Source organism: Martes martes, assembly GCF_963455335.1.
Source record: "Martes martes genome assembly, chromosome: 6".
Lineage (NCBI taxonomy): Eukaryota > Metazoa > Chordata > Mammalia > Carnivora > Mustelidae > Martes > Martes martes.
In genome coordinates this window covers 49639681-49659030 of record NC_137893.1, presented here as the reverse complement: position 1 = coordinate 49659030, position 19350 = coordinate 49639681, and the positions used below count along the sequence as shown (strand labels likewise).

Sequence of the window (19350 nt, the reverse complement as noted above, 5' to 3'; positions counted from 1 at the left end):
CCCCTGTAACAGCTGTGTGACCTAGGTAAACTTGGGCAAAGCAATTCATCTCTGTACAGTTTCTCCATTCATAAAACCAGTAATAATAAAATCTACCCTGATTATATTGCAAAGTTTTCATGAGACCCAAATGAGGTAATACATAGAAGTATTTTGGAAGTCATTAAAAATCTTACAAAAAATTAAAAGGAGATCCTTATTTTAATTAGATAAAGTATAGTTCATTTTCTAGTTTTTTTAAATGCAGGATATATTTTTAGTCCTTTTTAGTCTATGTTTTGTCTTTCTCAGTCTGAATATTCTATGGATACCATCCAGTTCCACTTATTACATAAAGTTGTTTCTTCTGCCCTTTAGAGGCTTTTCTATCTCTTGTTCTTGGAACAGGAAAAAATATCTTTATCTAAAACTCTTATTAAAACAATTTTTAAGGCAGTAATGTAACTAATCCCTTAGCTAATTTCAAAGAACATGTAATATGGCTGACTTCTATTCCTGGCTATATCACGAATTTGTGACGATCTAAAAGCAAATCAGTTCAATCTCAATGTATTCCGATTTCTATAAGGTACAATATTAGTGTGATCAACTTACCTGATAAGGAAAAATTCACCTTTGTAGCTTAAAGGTGAAAGCAGTATTCAAGTATGAGAGAAAATTTTACCTCCACTCTACTAACACACCAATGCCTTTTAAAAATATGAAATTACTTTTAAAAAAAGTCACTAATATATGTATAGGCCACAAAATGTTTTCTTTTGAAGCTATAAAGACAAATTGAGAAATAATTTTTTTTAACAGAGATGTCCCAAAAAGGAGCAAACGAGAAACACAAGGATAGAAAAAGAAAGAATTCTTTACCAGCATATTTAAGTATCTGCTTTGAAAAAAATCTTCCCTTATACATATATCACTAAGGAAATCCATCTGTCACTAAAAATTGTACTCCAAATAATTAAATCTTTTTTAAAAAGTAAGAGTTTGACAAATTTTTGTTTTTACCTTATATACACTAAGATATCCATAAAGACAGCCAACTTAATTCCCTCACTAATGAAAATTCTTCTTACTCCTCTCCCTCTAACTGACCTTATTAATTACTTCTTACTACGTAGAAGTAACTTTATTATGATTATCATCAAATATAGTATCACTTTCATGAAATTTTTTCACAAACTACTGTATTTCACAAATGACACTTTTAAAATTTTTCTTTTGCAAAACAACTGACTATACACACACTTAATTGTAATGCTTCATAATTCATTACTCATGGTTTCTGTAGTGAATTTTTAAGAAAACCTAAAGATGCTGAAATAGAAATACAAGTTTTTCTTCTTTTATTTTGTTGAAAGGTATCCCTGATATATAGAAAATAGATTAAAAAATAGGTGACTGAATAAACAGCTGTATTTGAGGAAAACTTTATACTTCATACAGTAGTTACAGAGACATGGTAACACTGTACAGTAAACTGTATGTGATATTAAACCAGTACAATTCAATATTCAACAAAATATACTAAATATCTGCGTAAGAAGCAAAACGTAGAGGGGAAAAGGCTTACACACAATAAATATCTAACATACTGTAATTTGAAAAAGGACAAGAATGCCTTTAATTTTAAAATGGCATGAGGATGGGGGCACCTGGCTGGCTCAGCTGGTAGGAGACTCTTGATCTCGGGGTCATAAGTTTGAGACCCACGTGGGTGCAGAGATTACTTAAATAAATAAAACTTTAAAAAATAAAATGGGTGTACTGGAATCAAATTGCTGTACAAGAGGACTTCTGAAGTATAATAATGCAATATAAATATCTAGGATTTCTTTAACATGGTTTTCCAAAATTTTTCTTATCTATGTTGTATCTTCATACTTATGAGTTTCTCAAGTACCACTGTTAAAACTATTTAAAAAAAAAACAAAATTAGTTATCACCAGTATAACTGTATTGTAGTATGCAATTTTCTTTTAACATCTAAATTAAGTGTACAATACAGAACTCTTTTTTGAAACTTAAAGGCAAAATAGTGTCTAAACAAACTCTTAAATGGATTTCCTTTGTGATATGCAGAGTACCTGCAAGTGGTCCCCAAATCTTTAACAGCTATAAAATGAAGAGGCTGATAATTACCATATTGAAATAAGATCGAATTTTGACACCTCTTGCCAGATCCCACACTATCACGTTTCCATCATGACCAGCAGAAAAGAGAACTCTCGGATCGAATGGGTGTGGCTCAAGGACAAATACCTCATCTTCATGACCCTGAAATATTTTTAAAGTGGCACAGAATTACAAATTCAAAAAATGGAAATTCAATAAAAAATCAGTATGGGACTATTTCTAGAATTTGAACTCTAAGAATTATTAAAGTGGCAAAAATTTTCAAATTTACCAACATATAATGAAGCTGAGCTAATTCCACCAACCAAGGCTTCACTATCATTTGGTGAAACCTAAGAATAATACTGATACTGCCCTACGTACTAAGTAACAGCAAGGATCTAGATTTCCAAGCCAAACCAGTTTAACTACATTTTAAAATGATTTCTAATCTCCCACAAAGACCTGTTATCCATCTAGCAAGATTTCTTAGCTAACTTTTTATAAAAGATTTTATTTCTCAATGAAAACAGTCCATTCTATAATTAGTTTCATTATATCAAATAAAAATGAATTTTTTTTTCTCACCATTAGGACATGAATTAGTTGACCAGTGTAAGAGTTCCAAACTTTCAGAGTCATGTTATTAACTGCAGTTATAACTGTATTGTCATGTCGATCCCAAGCTACCATAGTTACTTTCATTTTTGTGATTTTATCTTCTATTCCTTGAAGGTTTTGGCTGAAAAGTGATGGAGGCAGGATTTGTTTACACTATATTATTTATTAAAATCCTAGTATGGCAAAAACCTAAATGTGTTTTCTCATAATTCATATTTATATTAATTACATGGATAACTATCACTTAACAGGAATTAAGAATAGACTGAATCAACAATGGATGAGGGCAAAAATCACTTCACTGAGTCAGCAAATCCAGGATTTCAGCACTCCTAAGCCCTTAGTAATTGTGCATGTTATCAATTAACTCCATCTGGATCCAAGAGTTCTGTGCCATGCTGCTCACTCTCTTTTACTGTGGCTGTCATGCCCTGCTAACTGCTTTGCTCTCCCACCCATCTGAGACTACTACACAAAAATACAAATAGAGTTAACTTATTAAATACTAAAACCAAAGTAACAGTTATAAGGTGAAATATAATTTCTCATGGCTGGAGAAAACCATTAGGTACACCATATCATCCCTATGTGACATACTATATCTTTGCTCTTTGACAGATGAACAATATCCTATGTCCCACTTTCTGAAGAAAACTAGCAAACTTACAAGTATCCCTAGAGTACTGTCATAGCCTTAAAAAACTGAACTGAAAAAAGCCATTAATGCAGATCTTCTCATATTTTTAGTAAAAAATAATCTCGTAAATATCCTCTTTTCATCTCCAACAGCACTAATTATTATAGAAAAGTAATAATTTTAACGTGGATTATGACATATAACTTATAGGCTGAGAGTCACATATAGTATACTTTAAATGCTCTACCTTTATCATTGTAATATTTCAAATTTGATCTCTTACCCTGCTGGACGAGTAGCCATATCCAACAAAATGCTCTTCCATTCTCTTCGTTTAAATTGCCAAATACGTGCTGTCCCATCACGACTCCCACTTACAAACCTGTATTAAAGGAAGCCCAACCCCCCAAAAAACCACATGTACTTAAGCAAAATGTGTTTTCCCAGAGATGTTTTTCAAAATACTGAGAGAGAATTCATCTTTACTTAACACAGCATTCTAATACAATAGATATTACTCTGTCAGATAGTCTCTGTAAAACTAAGAACTTCTGCAACTTTATAGGCTTTTAAAATTTTATACACATACATTCTAAGTTGTTTGGCTAGGTGGCTAGGTCTCAAAATAACATTCAATAGTGATTCAAGGCCACTATTTACTACATTACAAATAGAATTTCCAAAGGAGAAATACTGATTTTCTTCTCAATATTAAAGAACTTAACTTCTTTTACTCAAGGTGCTTATAAATAGCTTTCTTTCCTTTTAAAATAAGAACCTGGGAAAATTTATACAACATCATTTAAGCTTATCACCAATAAATAGTTCTGCTTCAAATATTACATTTTGATACATTTCAAAACTCTACTAAAAGTTTCCCTACACTTTGACATGTATAGAAAATATAAAGGGTGGATAAAAGTCCCTATTTTTAAAAGCGGCCAAATAAACTAACATTAATACAAATAAAAACGTTCTCAGGCTATAGTCACTTTTTTAGTATAATTGGTCAAGACCTTTATTTTAGGTACCTAGTTTATATATAATTCTAATTAAAACCTGACTACAAGAAATGTCTTTATTTGAAAATTTTAAATTGGAATTAAATTTACAAACAAAAATATTTATTTTACCTGTTGCTAGTGTTGGAAAACTGGATACTGTCAACTTTGTCCTACATATAAGCAGATAAAAAAAGAGAACCCTGAATATAAACCATTAGACTCATTTAAATTTTTCCAATCTAAATCTTTTCACCCATACTTACGGTATGGAATTCCAATTCTGATATTTTCTCTGGCTGACCTGATCCAAAAAAATAAACCCGGATAATATGATCTGTGCTTCCTGTGGCCAGAAACATTCCACCTGAGGAGTAATAGCAAACATTTATGAGTAAAACATAATTTCAAAATCTGAAAATTAAATAAAATGCAAGCAATATTACCATGATTATACACTGATGATTAACATTTTATTCTAATACTATTCATATTTATCTAAGTATATAACTAAAACTGAATTTATTGAGTTTATAAGTTTATAAACACAGCTTTAACTGGGATGAATTTTTCAAAAGATTTCAGTGGCTTTTCAACAGATTTCTGTAAGAAATCTTATAGAAGATTTATACTACAAATGACTTCACTAAGTGATTACATGATTTTATGTAAAAATTAAGCAGTCACCCTCCCTAGAAAACATGTCTTTTAACTCTGCTTAAGTCCCTCTTTTGTCACATTTCCTACCTGTTAAAATCCTATCAAACTTTTAGGGCCCTATTTCTCCAGTAGGTTGTCTTTGCAACTCTGCAACTGAATGAGCCTGCTATCCTCTGAACTCGTATTAAGATTTTGTCTTGTAGCATATACATTTTACTTTGTATTATAGTTATTTATATATGCAATTTACCCTCTCTCCTTGGAATCAATACTCTCCCACAGTGTTGAAAACAGTGCTGTTTATAACTGCTTACAGAGTACTCTGAAATCATGGATAGTGCCTATACCTGTGTTATTACTAAAAGGAAAACTGTCTTCATGGCAGTAGCAGTGCAAATCTAGAGGTTAGAAATTAAACATGTTTGGATATTAATATGGCAAAAACAGATTTATGTCATTAGTTTGTAATCACCTGTTCACATACTACTACTATCCACAACTATGAATTGAAAAGGTAAGTAAAACTGGAGGTATATGTAGAAGGAACTGGTACTAGAAACATTAGGTATTAAATCTATTGATGTTTCATTTCATCTTCTCATCATTTCAAATATTCAAATTGTAATTTGTTTAAGAAGACATCCATTTAAAACACTACTGCATAAACTCAAAACATAATTGGGGCATCAGCATTGCTATATAGTTGTATTTTAAAAAGCAAAGAAGAATTTGGAGCAAAGTAATTAGTAAAGATTTACAAATAGCAATCAAGTTTCACTTGGCTACAGGATACTTCAAAACTCCATGAAAATATAAAACATATCTAAAATACCTTCCTTTCAGTGAGATAACTTTTATCTATTCTTTAACAGAGTCAATTCTGAAATTCTTCTTCTCTCTTACCAGAGTATTACAGTCTCAAAGAAAATTCTTAGTCATGTGAATACAAAAAATAACTCTAGCAAAGTTCAAATATTTCTAAATTAATTTATGACCATCCCCTGGTATATGTATATGAATATGATTTATATTATAACAGCAAATATTTTCCCAAAACTTTATGTGTTTCCCTAAAAGTTTTCTAATGTACCTCAAAGTGGAAGATTAGGGAGAAAAAAAGCTTACCAGCACTAAAAGAAGAACAGATCATTTGAACTCCAGGCCGAGGGCGCTCTGTAAATTTAGCAGGTCTTGGACTAAAAACAAAAAATAAACAATTAACAATATCCCCAAAGAGATCAGCAAGACCAAAAATGAGCTGTTTCAAAAAATAATTACGGAAAGACAAAATCAAATAAAAAGCAACAGATGGCTCCCTTCCTAAAACAAGTTAGAAATCATTATGTGCGTAATCAGAAGATTTTATGGCAGCTCTATAGATTTTGTAGGAGCTCCTGATTACACAATGATCCATACATGAAATACTCTCAAAGCCACTGTCACACCAGACACATCACACTTACTTCTAGTCATACTTTACAGGTTCTCAGTTTTTCATACAGTACAATAGTAATGCACAAATACATTAGAAAGTAAGTCATTTATAAACACGAACACACTAGCAAAATAGATGCTGCACCTTGCAGCATATGTATACCATCAGGTTGAGGTAATAAACTTTTTCAATATTAGACAATGTTAATTAAACATTTCCCTCTGTTTATCATCTGATGTGATGAAATATGCCTTTTAAGACTCCAGAAAGAATCTTACATTCATCCTAGTGAAAATCTGAAGACTGTTTCAATCTTATGTCAACTATAATGCTCATTTAAAATAGTCATCTAAAGAAAATAGTCATTTACACTCAAATATATTTACAATAATTGTATAAGTGTTACAGATGACTTATATTTACACTAGTGATATTAAATGTTTGTTACAATCAACGATACTAAAGAAAGAAAAATTATAGATTTTATACCATACCAGCTCCAATAAATATACAATATATCTGTAATGTTTCAATACAGTGATTTTATTTAAAGCCCTACTTAACATATATTTTGACTTAGTTTTTCTCAGGTTATCTGGGGAGAAAAATCAAAAAATAATTACAGCCTCAACCAAAGTGCACTGCATAACTTCTACAAACCACAGCAACTGAATATAGAGTGGTTTCAGCTCTGTGATCATACAAGGAAAAAAACTACAAAATATTTATGGTCTATCAGTTATATATTTGGAACAAGAACAATCTTTCTTACTGATACAGAACACAACGAAGTATTTGTTAAAAATTCTTAATTACTTTATAAATAGATTTTTTAAAAAAGATTTATTTGAGAGAGAGAGAGTGTGTCCCAGCTATAGAGACCATGTGGAACACAATCTCAGGACCCCAAGATCATGACATGAGCTGAAAGCAAGAGCTGGTCACTTAACTAAGCCACCCATGTGCCCCATACATAAATTTTTTAACATGACATAACAGCTTTTCTTAGTCATAGGATCAGACATAACTGAGCATGAATAGACAGTTTGGAGAAAGAAAAAGTTATTAAAACATTCTCACAACTTGAACAACTATTCACAGTAAAATTAAAGTAACTCTAAGTAAATTAATCTGAAATTATAAAGGCAACTAAATGCACTACTTTAATATCTCATGGATTCTATTTCTAAATTTTTATTAATTTTTGGCAAAATCATTCATCTAAGTGTTAAGCAACCATTTCGTTAAAACTCAGAATATTCAAATAATCATAGAGACTGCCATTTAAATGGACTTTAATATTTTTAAAGGGACAGGTACAAATAATTTATTTTTAAAATCACATTTGAGCAAATATTTTAAGATGAGGCCTTGGATTCAGACTCTCTGAGTTCTGAGTTCTCTCTGTCACTTACCAGGTGTATGACCTCAGGCAAGTTAACATTTCTGTATCTCAGTCAGTAAAATGGGAGTAAAAACAAAACAAAATCTTAAGAGTTACTGAGATAACTAAATGAATTTAATTCACACAGAGTGCTTAGTACTGTGCCCAGCACACTCAATAAGTATTAGTATGATTAGTTATGATTAGTATTTTAATTTACTTCAACCAGTCCTAGACAGTCCATCAATGAATAATCACTTTTAATTTGGTACAGCATTGAAAGGGGGTTCCAACAGTGTATCCACCTCAGTTTTCTCTCCCATCTGTCCTAAGGACAGTATTTATATGCCTTCTTCATATGGTTGTCATAAAGTATAACGAGATGACAAATGTAAAGTGCTTAGTACAAGCTTGGCAGACTAGGTGCTTAATAAAATTTTGTAATTATTATTATCATCTGTATATTTTAGGATTCCCATTCTCCCCCACATCTAATCTAAATATGCCTGTACAGCTTTCTCCAATCAGAGAACTCTTCAGCCAGCTTCCGAGTCACCCAGCCACTCCTATTTCTCATCTACAAAGCGGCATCTTTATTAGTGGGAGTTATTACCATATACATAAACACTGCATAAAAGCAAATTTATCAAGAGATTTGGGTTTCCAAAATAGGTTTCATTTACTAACAGAACTGATTTTCTCAATTAATGCAGATTGGGTTGCTGAAGGCACCTCCCCATCAAATTACATAGAAGCATTATAGTTCAATACAATTTCTGCCTTTGGTGAGTAATTAAAATCCATATGACAGTCACAATCTACATCCAGCCAAATTTTTGGCAGCTATCAGCCATGTGTAAAAATGGAAAAGAAAATAGGTGTCCCACAGCCTATAAGTAGGAAAAAATTACTCCTTTATGCGTGACTTTAGATTAAAAGCTTTTAAGGACAATTATAGTAACAAATAGAAAGAATACTACCTCTAAATAACCAGAAAAAACTGGTATGTCCAAACATAGGAAGATCATGAAGCAAAGTATGGAATAACAATTCAGTGGAACATAATGCAGCCATTAAAATTATTATAAATAACTATGATAAATTGTTAAGGAAAAAACTAGCAGAAAATTATACATACTTCTCTACTTACTTTTACATTAAAAAACATATTTATGTTAAAAATGTGGTTAGGGTAGTTGGTTAATGGATGAATCTATGTAAAGGTGCTGAAAAAAAAATCATTTAAATGGAGTAATTCACTTCTCAAGAATCTAGATAAATATTGTTGTACTTAGCAATGCAATGCTCAAGAAGCACAAAGTCAGAGTTTAATTTTGTAAAAACATTTTTGTTCCTATGCTAATTTGAAGACTGTTAGTCACGTTTTTCTTCTCTACGAAAACAAAACGTGGAAAGACAATGGTATCCCAATCTGGTCCATTGGGAGGTAAAAAAATACTCAAAGAAAAACGACAATTAACTGTTGCTACTGTCCATACACATCAGTAAAATATTTAAACTTTTATCTAAATGTCTACAGGAAATCTTTAATATTTTAAATATTAAGAATGCAACTAAAATGAAATCAACCTGCTTTCTCCAAAGAACTGCATCTTTGATCAGAATCCTTTTTTCAAATGAAGTAGTTTGTTTTGTTACTCTAGCTGCCAAGGCCTCCTAATGCCCTGCCATAAAAGGCACTCTCCAGAAATGTTAATATTCACGAAGCTTAAATAAATGCTACTGTTTTGAAGTAATAAAGACATTCACAAATTACTCAACTTGGGTTGATAATTTATAAACAGAAGTCAGATAGAATTACCGAGATATACCTTCTAATCTGAACGATATGCTACCATGAGAACACAGAGATGAACATTTCTACACTGCATAACCGGATATACCACTTCTCCATTCACTGACTGTCTCTGAGGCAAAACATAGCACCTCCTCTCCCTACTACACCCACTTGGGAGGTGGCGTGGCATGGCAGAGACAGCATGGGACCAACAGGCAGGGAAGTATTATTCTAATGCTGGCCTTGCCAATTTTTTAAAAAACTGTTTTAACTATGGGAAAGTTTTTTAACCTTTTCTTGTCTCATTGTCCTTAATCAAAAAATAATAATGTTTAGCCAACCTGTTTTAATAAATCGATATTAAAACAAGAGAAAGCACAAATGCAAGATGTTATTGTGGGATGGGGGAAAGACACATCTAACTATCTTGATGTAATTTAGTGAAAATGTAATCAATTGGTTTTCCTAAGTTTCCTGTGATCTATAATAAAATCTAAAATTCATAGATGCAATGACAGAAATAATTGCAATTCTTCTAAAGAACCGCCTTAGGAACTCTTAAGATTATATTCTCAGTACCAGAAGGAGCTAATGAGATGAAACTATGCCACACACAGAAAGGAGTGGTAATAAAACAAGTATGTTCTGAAGGAAACAGTTAAGGCTAGCAAAAAGAAGTCCCCCCCACCCCCCAAAAGAAAACAATTAACAACAAACAAACATGTTACATGTTAACATAAGAAACTTTCTTTGAAGCATGAAAAAAACAAAGTGGGCATGAGGTGGACGGGACATGAAAATCAAACAGGTCAGTGAATGCATTTTTGTTACTTACTCGAGGAGAATAAATAAATTTCCTATTATTGACTACTTTATACTATTGGAATTTTAACCATTAAATTAAACAATTTATTCTATGAAATAAAAGAGCAACTGACTTTATTTTAAGTGTTCCAGCATCCCACAGCCAAAAACAAATAGTGCCATCTGCCCCAGTAGAAGACAGATATCTCTTTGAGCCACTGCACAATGGAGAGAACTGAAAAACAAATGAAGAAAAAAAAATCTTTATTAAGAGTAACATAATTCAAAAACTAAACCCACTTTTTACCAAACAAATAGCAATTATAAAAAGCAGAGTTAGAAAACATCCAGAATTGATGAAGGTCTTAACTACGATGTTTTTTAAAGTCCATGTATTTAAAAAGAAAGAAAAAAATATTCCTTTTTTCATTTTACTTGGCTTTATTACAAGGGATTACAAAAGTTACTTAAAATTTAAATTATAATCAAAAGGAATTTACAGGGGTTAAAACAATTACCTGTAGTGATGTTATAGATGCACTGTGGCCCTGAAGAACGGCCAGTGGTGCACACGTTCGAAGACACCAGACTCGGATCATTTTATCACAACTTCCAGCTGCTATCATGGTATTCTCATAGTTTACAGCCATGTCTGATATTTCAGCAGCATGTCCTCTTAAAGTAGCTAATAATCTCCCATCATCTGTTGCCCAGATTTTCACAAGACAGTCATCAGAACCCTTAAAATAAAAATGTGTATTAATGGAATTAACTCTATAAATTTTTATTCAAATTCTGAACAGACATAAGAAACTGTATCTGCAATGTCCACTTCCCAACAATTATATTTTAAAATACTAAAATATGAAATACTTGTTTCAGGAATTCTCCTCTATACAAGGCTATTAAATTATTCACTTATAAAAAAAAATGCATGTGTGTCCACCAATCTAACAGGAGAAGTAGGATGTTAATAATGTTTACCTATGACCCCCTATCCAGCAGCCATGGTGACCTCTATCCCAGATCTTGTGAAAGAATTTGAACTTCTGAAGTAATAGACCAAAATTATAATAGAACAAAAGTAATATACAATAGTGACTAATCCTATGTTACTATGTTATACAGAAATGAAAGTAAGCTAATTTGGGGCTTTTTCTCCTAGGAAGCTAAAAATAATATATATATGAAATTCTCACCAGTGATCTTCAGCTAAATATATTACATATAAAATCACTAAAGCCAGTTTTCAAAAAAAAAAATTTCTATGTGTGAAGTCAATAAAAATACCTAAATTATATGTTTATGCTGCTATAGTAGCATAAGCTCAGAAAGAAATTGTAAAAGATAAAAAGGTTTTCTATGAATACCTATATTTACAAATAAACATTTCAATTTCACATAACCAAAAAGAGATTAGAACTTCTAGGCTCTATTATTTTTTCCTTTTCTAATTTTCCTTATTCATTTTGTAGCTCTAAATTAATACTCTTTTACCAAACTCTCAGTATTTCCTATTGTTCATTATTTGAAAGGTTTTAAATACACAAAGAAGTAGGAACAGTGTCACTAGCCTCATACATCCTTTCCCAGATTCAAACTTATCAACAGGTTTCAAGGGTGGTATGTTACAACCTTCCAATTTAAATCTTAAAAACAAAACAAAAACTCTTACATCTGACATTAGAAAGAAGATTCACAAAAACAAATGACACAGATGTGTTATTGCCTTCATACTAATGATACAACATATAAATGATCACACTGTATTAACAGAACATGTGTATCCTAAATCAGATTGCGCCAGCACTACCTAGAAGACTTTCAATTAACTCATGTGCTTCTGACTGAGGTTTGAAGCAAATGAAGTGGATTATCAACCACTAAAGACTAGTGATAAAACTTTGGTAAATTATCTACATTAAAATATGGTATTCTTACCACATTTACTTAATCTCGGGCTTTTTGTCCATAAAACAAAGTTGTTAAACTGGATGATCCCTAAGGTTCCTTCTATCTTTAAAATTGTTACTCATGCATTCATTTATTCATCTGCCTTGAGATTAAATATGTGCTGAACACTAGAGATACAAAGATGAGATGCTAAGACACAGTATTCCTGTCCTCGGGAAGCAAGGCAGAAGAGTAAAATGCAATAACATGTCCAAAGTGCTATACTATTAATCAGAAGAGATCCAAACCAGGAAGCAGTGTGTTTGTCCTGAAAGGTGGAGAAACAGGATCTGGATCTGGAAAAGAATCCAGAAGCAGTGATGCCTAGACAGTCTTCTGCATGAAGAGGCAATGTAGTGTAGTAGCCTTGAGAACAGATTGCAGGATCAAATGTCTCAGTTCATAACCTGTCAGGACCACTTTCTACATGTTTAATGTTGGGCAAGTTACCTGTTCCCTAGGCCTCCAATGTCTTTTCTATACCTATCTCATAAGGTTGCTGCAAAAACAAAATGAGCTAAGTGAGGATGCAGTGTCTGGCAATAATAGCTATGGACTACTACCACTGCTTTTGTTGGTGGTTCTTACTTTTACTTTAGCAATATTCTTACTATTTTAAAAAGAGCAAAAACATCCCATATGGCAATTAGAGAGAAAAGTCTGATCAAAGTCATGAAAATGTGAATATGAGCACTGCAAGTAGTCTGTATGTTAACATAGTGTGAAGCAAAGGCATGAGGATGAAGTTAGGGAAAGACTGTGAAGGACCTTTTATGGTATACCAATAAATGATGTTTTATAATGGGGATCACTTAAGATTACAATCAGTATCAGAATCAGATTTATGTTTTCCAAAGATACTGTTGGCATAAGTGTGAATTAGGATAGAAAGTCGAAGGCCATCTGAAAGTTGCTGAAGTAGTACAGATAGGAGAGAATGAGTGATATAACTGAAATTATTACATAAGAAGAGAAAGAGCAAAAGATACGGACACAATAGCTGTTTGGGGAATTAAAGGGATGAGGATTATATCGTGGCTATCTATAGAAAGTGAAAAAGGAACTGTAGCAGGCCATGACTTCCAGAAAGCTGGTCAGTCTACCACTTGGCACACAGGAATTGTATTAGGCATTTGATGAATAAAAAAAGACCTTAAAGCATTTATTTATTAAATTCATTTATTCAACTCCTTCTTCAATTCCACAAATTAATTTATTCACTTTATCTTCTAAAAATTAAGGCAATATTTGGCTCTGATCTAAATTCACAACAAAAACAGGGGTGCCCGGATGGCTCAGTCAGTAGAGGATGTGACTCTTGATTCTGGGGTTGTGAGTTTGGGCCCCAAGCTGGGGATAGAGATTACTTAAAAAAAAATAAAAATAAAAAAATAAATGAATAAATAAATAAATCACAAATTCACAACAAAAATAAAATTTTAAATATGCTAATACTGGTAGAATATATGAAAAAGTAAAATCATGACATCTCATCATGCTCCACAATACTAGATAAAATTCATTCTGTTCTTATGTATTTGAACAAGAATTTGCTTTATATTCTATTATAGAAGGTGTTTCACATATTTTTCACATTAACAAAAAAAACCCAAAAACCAAACACCTTTTTGACCAAAATGCCAGCTTTTTTTTTTTTTAAAGATTTTATTTATTTATTTGACACAGAGAGAGGGATCACAAGTAGGCAGAGAGGCAGACAGAGAGAGAGGGGGAAGCAGGCTCCCCACTGAGCAGAGAGCCCGATGCGGGGCTCGATCCCAGGACCCTGAGATCATGACCTGAGCCGAAGGCAGAGGCTTAACCCACTGAGCCACCCAGGCGCCCCAAAATGCCAGCTTTTAATGAAGAGTAGTAACAACCGGTGATCTAACATCAGCCTTCAGTGACTTTTCACCAAGTAAAATCTAACAAGAAGTTCCATTATATTTGTATCGACTTCATTACTTAGTAATCTCATCAATTTAATGTAGTTTAGTATATTTTTTCTCTATTTAGCCAAGTGCTAAAATAAAACAACACTATGTACATTTTCCCCAACTGTGTATTATTCCAACTGACCTTTCTTCCATTCAACTGCAGGAGAGAATTCTTTGACCTTTTAGGGAAATTTCTCTTCACTGTTCTCTTCTATGACCTATAAAGTAATACGCCGTCCCCACCCTTACTCCTACTCCCCTGAGCTCCTGGCAGAATTTCAAACAGAACTCAAAAGCATCCTTTGACAATTCCTATTCCATGCATCAGTTACTTACAATCACAAATTTATTTTTATGGGAATGTGAAACTAAAGATGATCTGACAGATTCAACTAAGTTCTTTTAAAATGACTATCAGAAATATAAATACAGTATAATTGACTGAAGAGGACTGCACAAGAAAAATTAAATTTACTGGGAAAACATTTTAAGAGCACTATACACGGGTTTAAATTGAATGTGGAAGGATTATTAAAAACTGATGAAATAATTCTTTAAAAAAAAAAAAGACAAAATGTAGAGCAGTATCTGAACAGATGCACTTTCTTTCCCAAGTGTACCTCAAATGTAAGTAAGGCCAATAATAAATCAAAGAGTAGGACATTATAGTCTTTCAATCAAGATTTTAAAAAAGCGTTATGGACACCACAATAAAACCAGTGTTATGTAAATGGTGAAAGGGACAAGATAAACAACATAGATGCGGGGTTTGGCCTTGGCTAGGAGGAATACATAGGCTTCTAAGATGTATGAAGGAGAAAGAGGTATGGTAGAAATAACAATTTTAAAGTAAACAGGAAAGAAATTATATGAATAAAACAAATATCTGAGGATTATTTCCTAAAATGGGAAAAGGGGGAAACAAAAGAAAGGAGCCAAAAAAAGTGAATAAAGTTTGGAAATAAAGTGGGGTAACAGCAATAAGAAAAAAGGAAAAAATCTGTGAGCAAAAGTGAAAGTTCTGCTAAAATCAGATAGGATGATTTTAGAAAAACCTCAACTGACAAGTTTTTTCAGCAAAGCTCCAATGCTTAGGGGGAGAACAGAGTAGTCATTTCTTTTCAATAACATCTAAATATTGCTCTTAGGGACTGGGGACTAGCAAAGTGACAAAAGCTAGGAGTACAAAGTATAAGTGGAAATAACAAGAAATTAAGCTGGAAAGGTTTTATCTGAGGAAGACTGAAAGAGGGCTTTAGACAACTGTTAAAAGAGTTTGGATTTAACCCAGTAAGGTAGCTAAAGAAAAATTTTAGGCAGGTAAGACTTGGTTGGTTACTGTAGTATTTTTAGCCACCATTAAGTCTGAAGAAATCTATGAGCTAGGTGCAAAATTGAAAATGCTAAATCAGGGGCACCTGAGTGGCTCAGTGGGTTAAGCCTCTGCCTTCGGCTCAGGGTCATGATCTCAGGGTCATGATCTCAGTGTCCTGGGATGGAGTCCTGCATCGGACTCTCTGCTCAGCGGGAGCCTGCTTCCCCCCCCTCCCCCCACCTGTCTCTCTGCCTACTTGTGATGTCTGTCTGTCAAATAAATAAAATCTTTAAAAAAAAAAAAAAAAGCTAAATCAAATTTAAATATTACACTAGTGTTTAACACCATCCAAACATAAGAGAGCAGTGTATCACTAGTTTAATTCTTCAATAATGTAAACTTGTCGTAATTATTGTGGAAAGTGTGTGCTCAATAATATGTTATTATTTGTCTAAGTCCAACTTGCATAAAAAAATCTGGAAAAAAAAATCACAACAAAAAGAATGTGTAGCTTTCGCTTACTTAAATCCCCAAATAAAACGTCACACCAAATTTTCAGTGATTTTTTTTTTAGATTTTTTTTTTTTTTAAATGTGAAGACATCATTTTCAATGCAAGGATAAAGCCAAAGAAGCAAAAACAATTACCTTATCTTTATTTTGAAAAAACAGCAGTGTAGGTATTATTTATGAAAATGCCTGGTAAGAAAGAGTGGGACTTCAACAAAACTCAGACTTGCCAAAACATAAGAATTTAGCTTGAGATACCCTCTAAATTTGTTTATTCCACTGCCACACCTTAAGAAGCCACACATACAATAAAACTATGTGCCTGTCTAATAATCAATGTGCTCTGTCACTTAGGACAAAGGAAGAAAACAGAATCAGACGTTACATTTAAGAATCACTGTTTTTTCCATCCTGTTAAGAGCATCTTGGCTCTCTCCACTGTTTGGTGATTGTGGCCATTGCTACTATGAACACTGGGGTACAGATGGCCCTGCTTTTCACTGCATCTGTATCTTTGGGGTAAATACCCAGTAGTACAAATTGCAGGGTCATAGGGTAGCTCTATTTTTAATTTTTTGAGGTATCTCCACACTGTTTTCCAAAATGGCTACACCATCCTGCATTCCCACCAACACTCTAAGAGGGTTCCCTTTCTCCACATCCTCTCCAACAAAGACGAATAGATAAAGATATGGTCCATATAGACAACAGAATATTATGCAGCCATCAGAAAGGATGAATATCCAACTTTTGTATCTGCATGTAGAGGACTAGAGGAGATTATGCTGAGAGAAATAAGTCAAGCAGAGAAAGTCAATTATCATATGGTTTCACTTACTTGTGGAGCATAAAGAATAACATGGAGGACATTAGGAGAAGGAAAGGAAAAGTAAATGGGGTAAACTGGAGGGGGAGATGAAGCGTGAGAGACTGTGGACTCTGAAAAACTGAGGGTTTGGGAGGGGAAATGGGTGAGGGGATGGGTGAGCCTGGTGGTGAATATTGAGGGCATGCATGTTATTACTGCATGGAGCACTGGGTGTGGTGCATAAATAATGTATCTTGGAACACTGAAAAAATAAAATAAAAAAAAAATCCCACAGGTCTCTGTGACATGGTTTTCTACTTTCTCATAGACTTAAACATTAAAATTCTCCTTAAAATCTAGAAAAAAAAGTCCTACATAATATTACAAAGACTTTATGAAATAATTTCAGTAACAGGGCTTTGAATCACTTAAATTCTATGCAGAAACTAAAGCAGAACCTAAAATCTACCCTCCCCAAATTTAAGTTTCTGGAAGGAAAGTTTTAAAGGCTTAACTGAATTACTTATTTTTGTAATTATGCATTTGCTTATTTAAAATAAAAGCTAGATAACGAGAAGTGGCAACTGTATGAACTATTCAATGATGACAAAAATACAGGGTGGAACAGTAAATGCTAAAGAATGGCTGACTTATTCAAGTAGAAAACCGCATACATTTGGGAACAGTACAGCAGGTTACTCCTATACGGATGACCTCAAAAGCAAAAAGATCAATAAATCTTTCCCTGCTAAAAGAGAAGCATCAATTGTGAAGACCAACCAAAGACCACTACTTTGAAATAAAAAAAGAAATTATGTGATATTTAAACTTATGATATCTTGGAGAATCTGGCATTACTAGACAGAAATCAACCAGAATTCTAATTTTTCTTGCTACTACTACACAGATTTGAGTCAGATTTCACTCTTGATGTCTTTAAAACAAACCGAATTAAATGTTAAAAACATCATGTATGTGTCATTTTCTTATTCAGGCTAAAAAGCAGCTTGCTCTTCAAGCAGCTAAAATGTGCTAATAATTTAAATTTAGTTCAGTGTTGTTGGTTTTTTTTTTTCCAAAAAGATGCCATTCATTTTCTTTCTTACCTATCAGACCTCTGTTTCATTTTCCTTACAAATTATCCTAAACTTCAGTGTTAATCATTTCAACACATGCCCGATTTTCTCACTCGTATCCACCTGTATCAAAGTAATTATCACTTGCTCCAATCCTGCTCCCAGGATATCAAGTACTATTATAGAAGAAGAGGATACGCATACTTAGTCTGTAACACTGCAAATCTATGAACCCTCTCTTTATTTGGGAGGCTAAAGCTAACCAGTTCCTTATTCATCACTCTTTCCCTGCTACCAGGGTTTATCGAGTATCTCTAGGACCCAGTTCTATTCCCTAACCAAGACTCTTAGCTAAAATATTTCACAATGAAAAGTAGAATTCTGTTCATTGTGAATCTAATTAACTATCTTTCTAAATAGGTCAAAATAAACTGTTCTTTATACATCCCATCTTCATCTACTTATTCTATCTATCCTCCTTAAAGACCTTTGTGTATCAAAAGTCTGCTGTTCTAGCTCCTTCCCCTTGACCCACAGTTTTTCATAAATTTATCTTCTTATAAATTATTACACTCTTGCTCTCCTTTTCATTATAATTAAACTTACTGAATATTCACTCTACTTCTCATGCACTTTTTAAAAGATTTTTATTTATTTTACAGAGACAGAGACAGTGCACACACACAAGCAGGGAGAACAGCAGGCAAAGGGAGAAGCAGGCTCCCAAGGAGCCTGATGCAGGGCTCAATCCCAAGATCCCAGGATCCCAGGATCCCAACTGGAGCCGAAGGCAGATGCTTAACCAACTGAGCCATCCAGGTGCCCCCCACAGCACTTTTTAAAACAGTAATTTTTAATTTCAAACTTACAGAGTTTCAAGAAGAGTACCAATGTCTTCCATATCTCCATGACCCAGATTAATCAACTATTAATTCATTGCATTTACTCCATCACCACCTTTCTTCCCTTCCTTTCTCTCCATATAACACACACACACCCATTACCATTAATTTTTTTTGTATTACTTAAGAGCAGGCTGCAGACATGAGGCCCCATCACTTCTAAATATCCCAGTGTGTATTTCTCCCAAAAAAAGGATATCATCTACATAAGTTGGGAAATCCATATTGATATAACTGCTACCCAATCCACAGATCCCATTCAAATTCTGTCAGCTATCTTGACAATGTTTCCTTTTCCTTTTTGCCCCAGGATCCCATATAGCAGCACATGTTACATTTCAGTTAAATTATCTCTTCAGTCTCCTTCAATCTGGAATATTTCCCCAAGCTTTCAATTTTTT

At 33.2% G+C, this 19350-nt stretch overlaps 1 protein-coding gene across 2 annotated transcripts in view; it reads right to left on the bottom strand.

Annotated features, from left to right (window-relative positions):
* The window catches only part of PHIP (PHIP subunit of CUL4-Ring ligase complex), a 127458-nt gene that overhangs the window by 65557 nt on the left and 42551 nt on the right, over positions 1 to 19350 (bottom strand). For both annotated transcript variants that reach the window (XM_080805754.1, XM_080805755.1), the window contains exons 8-15: positions 10968 to 11189; positions 10584 to 10684; positions 6154 to 6224; positions 4635 to 4735; positions 4501 to 4541; positions 3651 to 3749; positions 2698 to 2851; positions 2137 to 2271 (exon numbers count right to left, since the gene is read on the bottom strand). In XM_080805754.1, coding sequence (XP_080661880.1) covers positions 2137 to 2271; positions 2698 to 2851; positions 3651 to 3749; positions 4501 to 4541; positions 4635 to 4735; positions 6154 to 6224; positions 10584 to 10684; positions 10968 to 11189 — 924 coding nt within the window. The remainder of the gene's footprint in view (positions 1 to 2136; positions 2272 to 2697; positions 2852 to 3650; positions 3750 to 4500; positions 4542 to 4634; positions 4736 to 6153; positions 6225 to 10583; positions 10685 to 10967; positions 11190 to 19350) is intronic.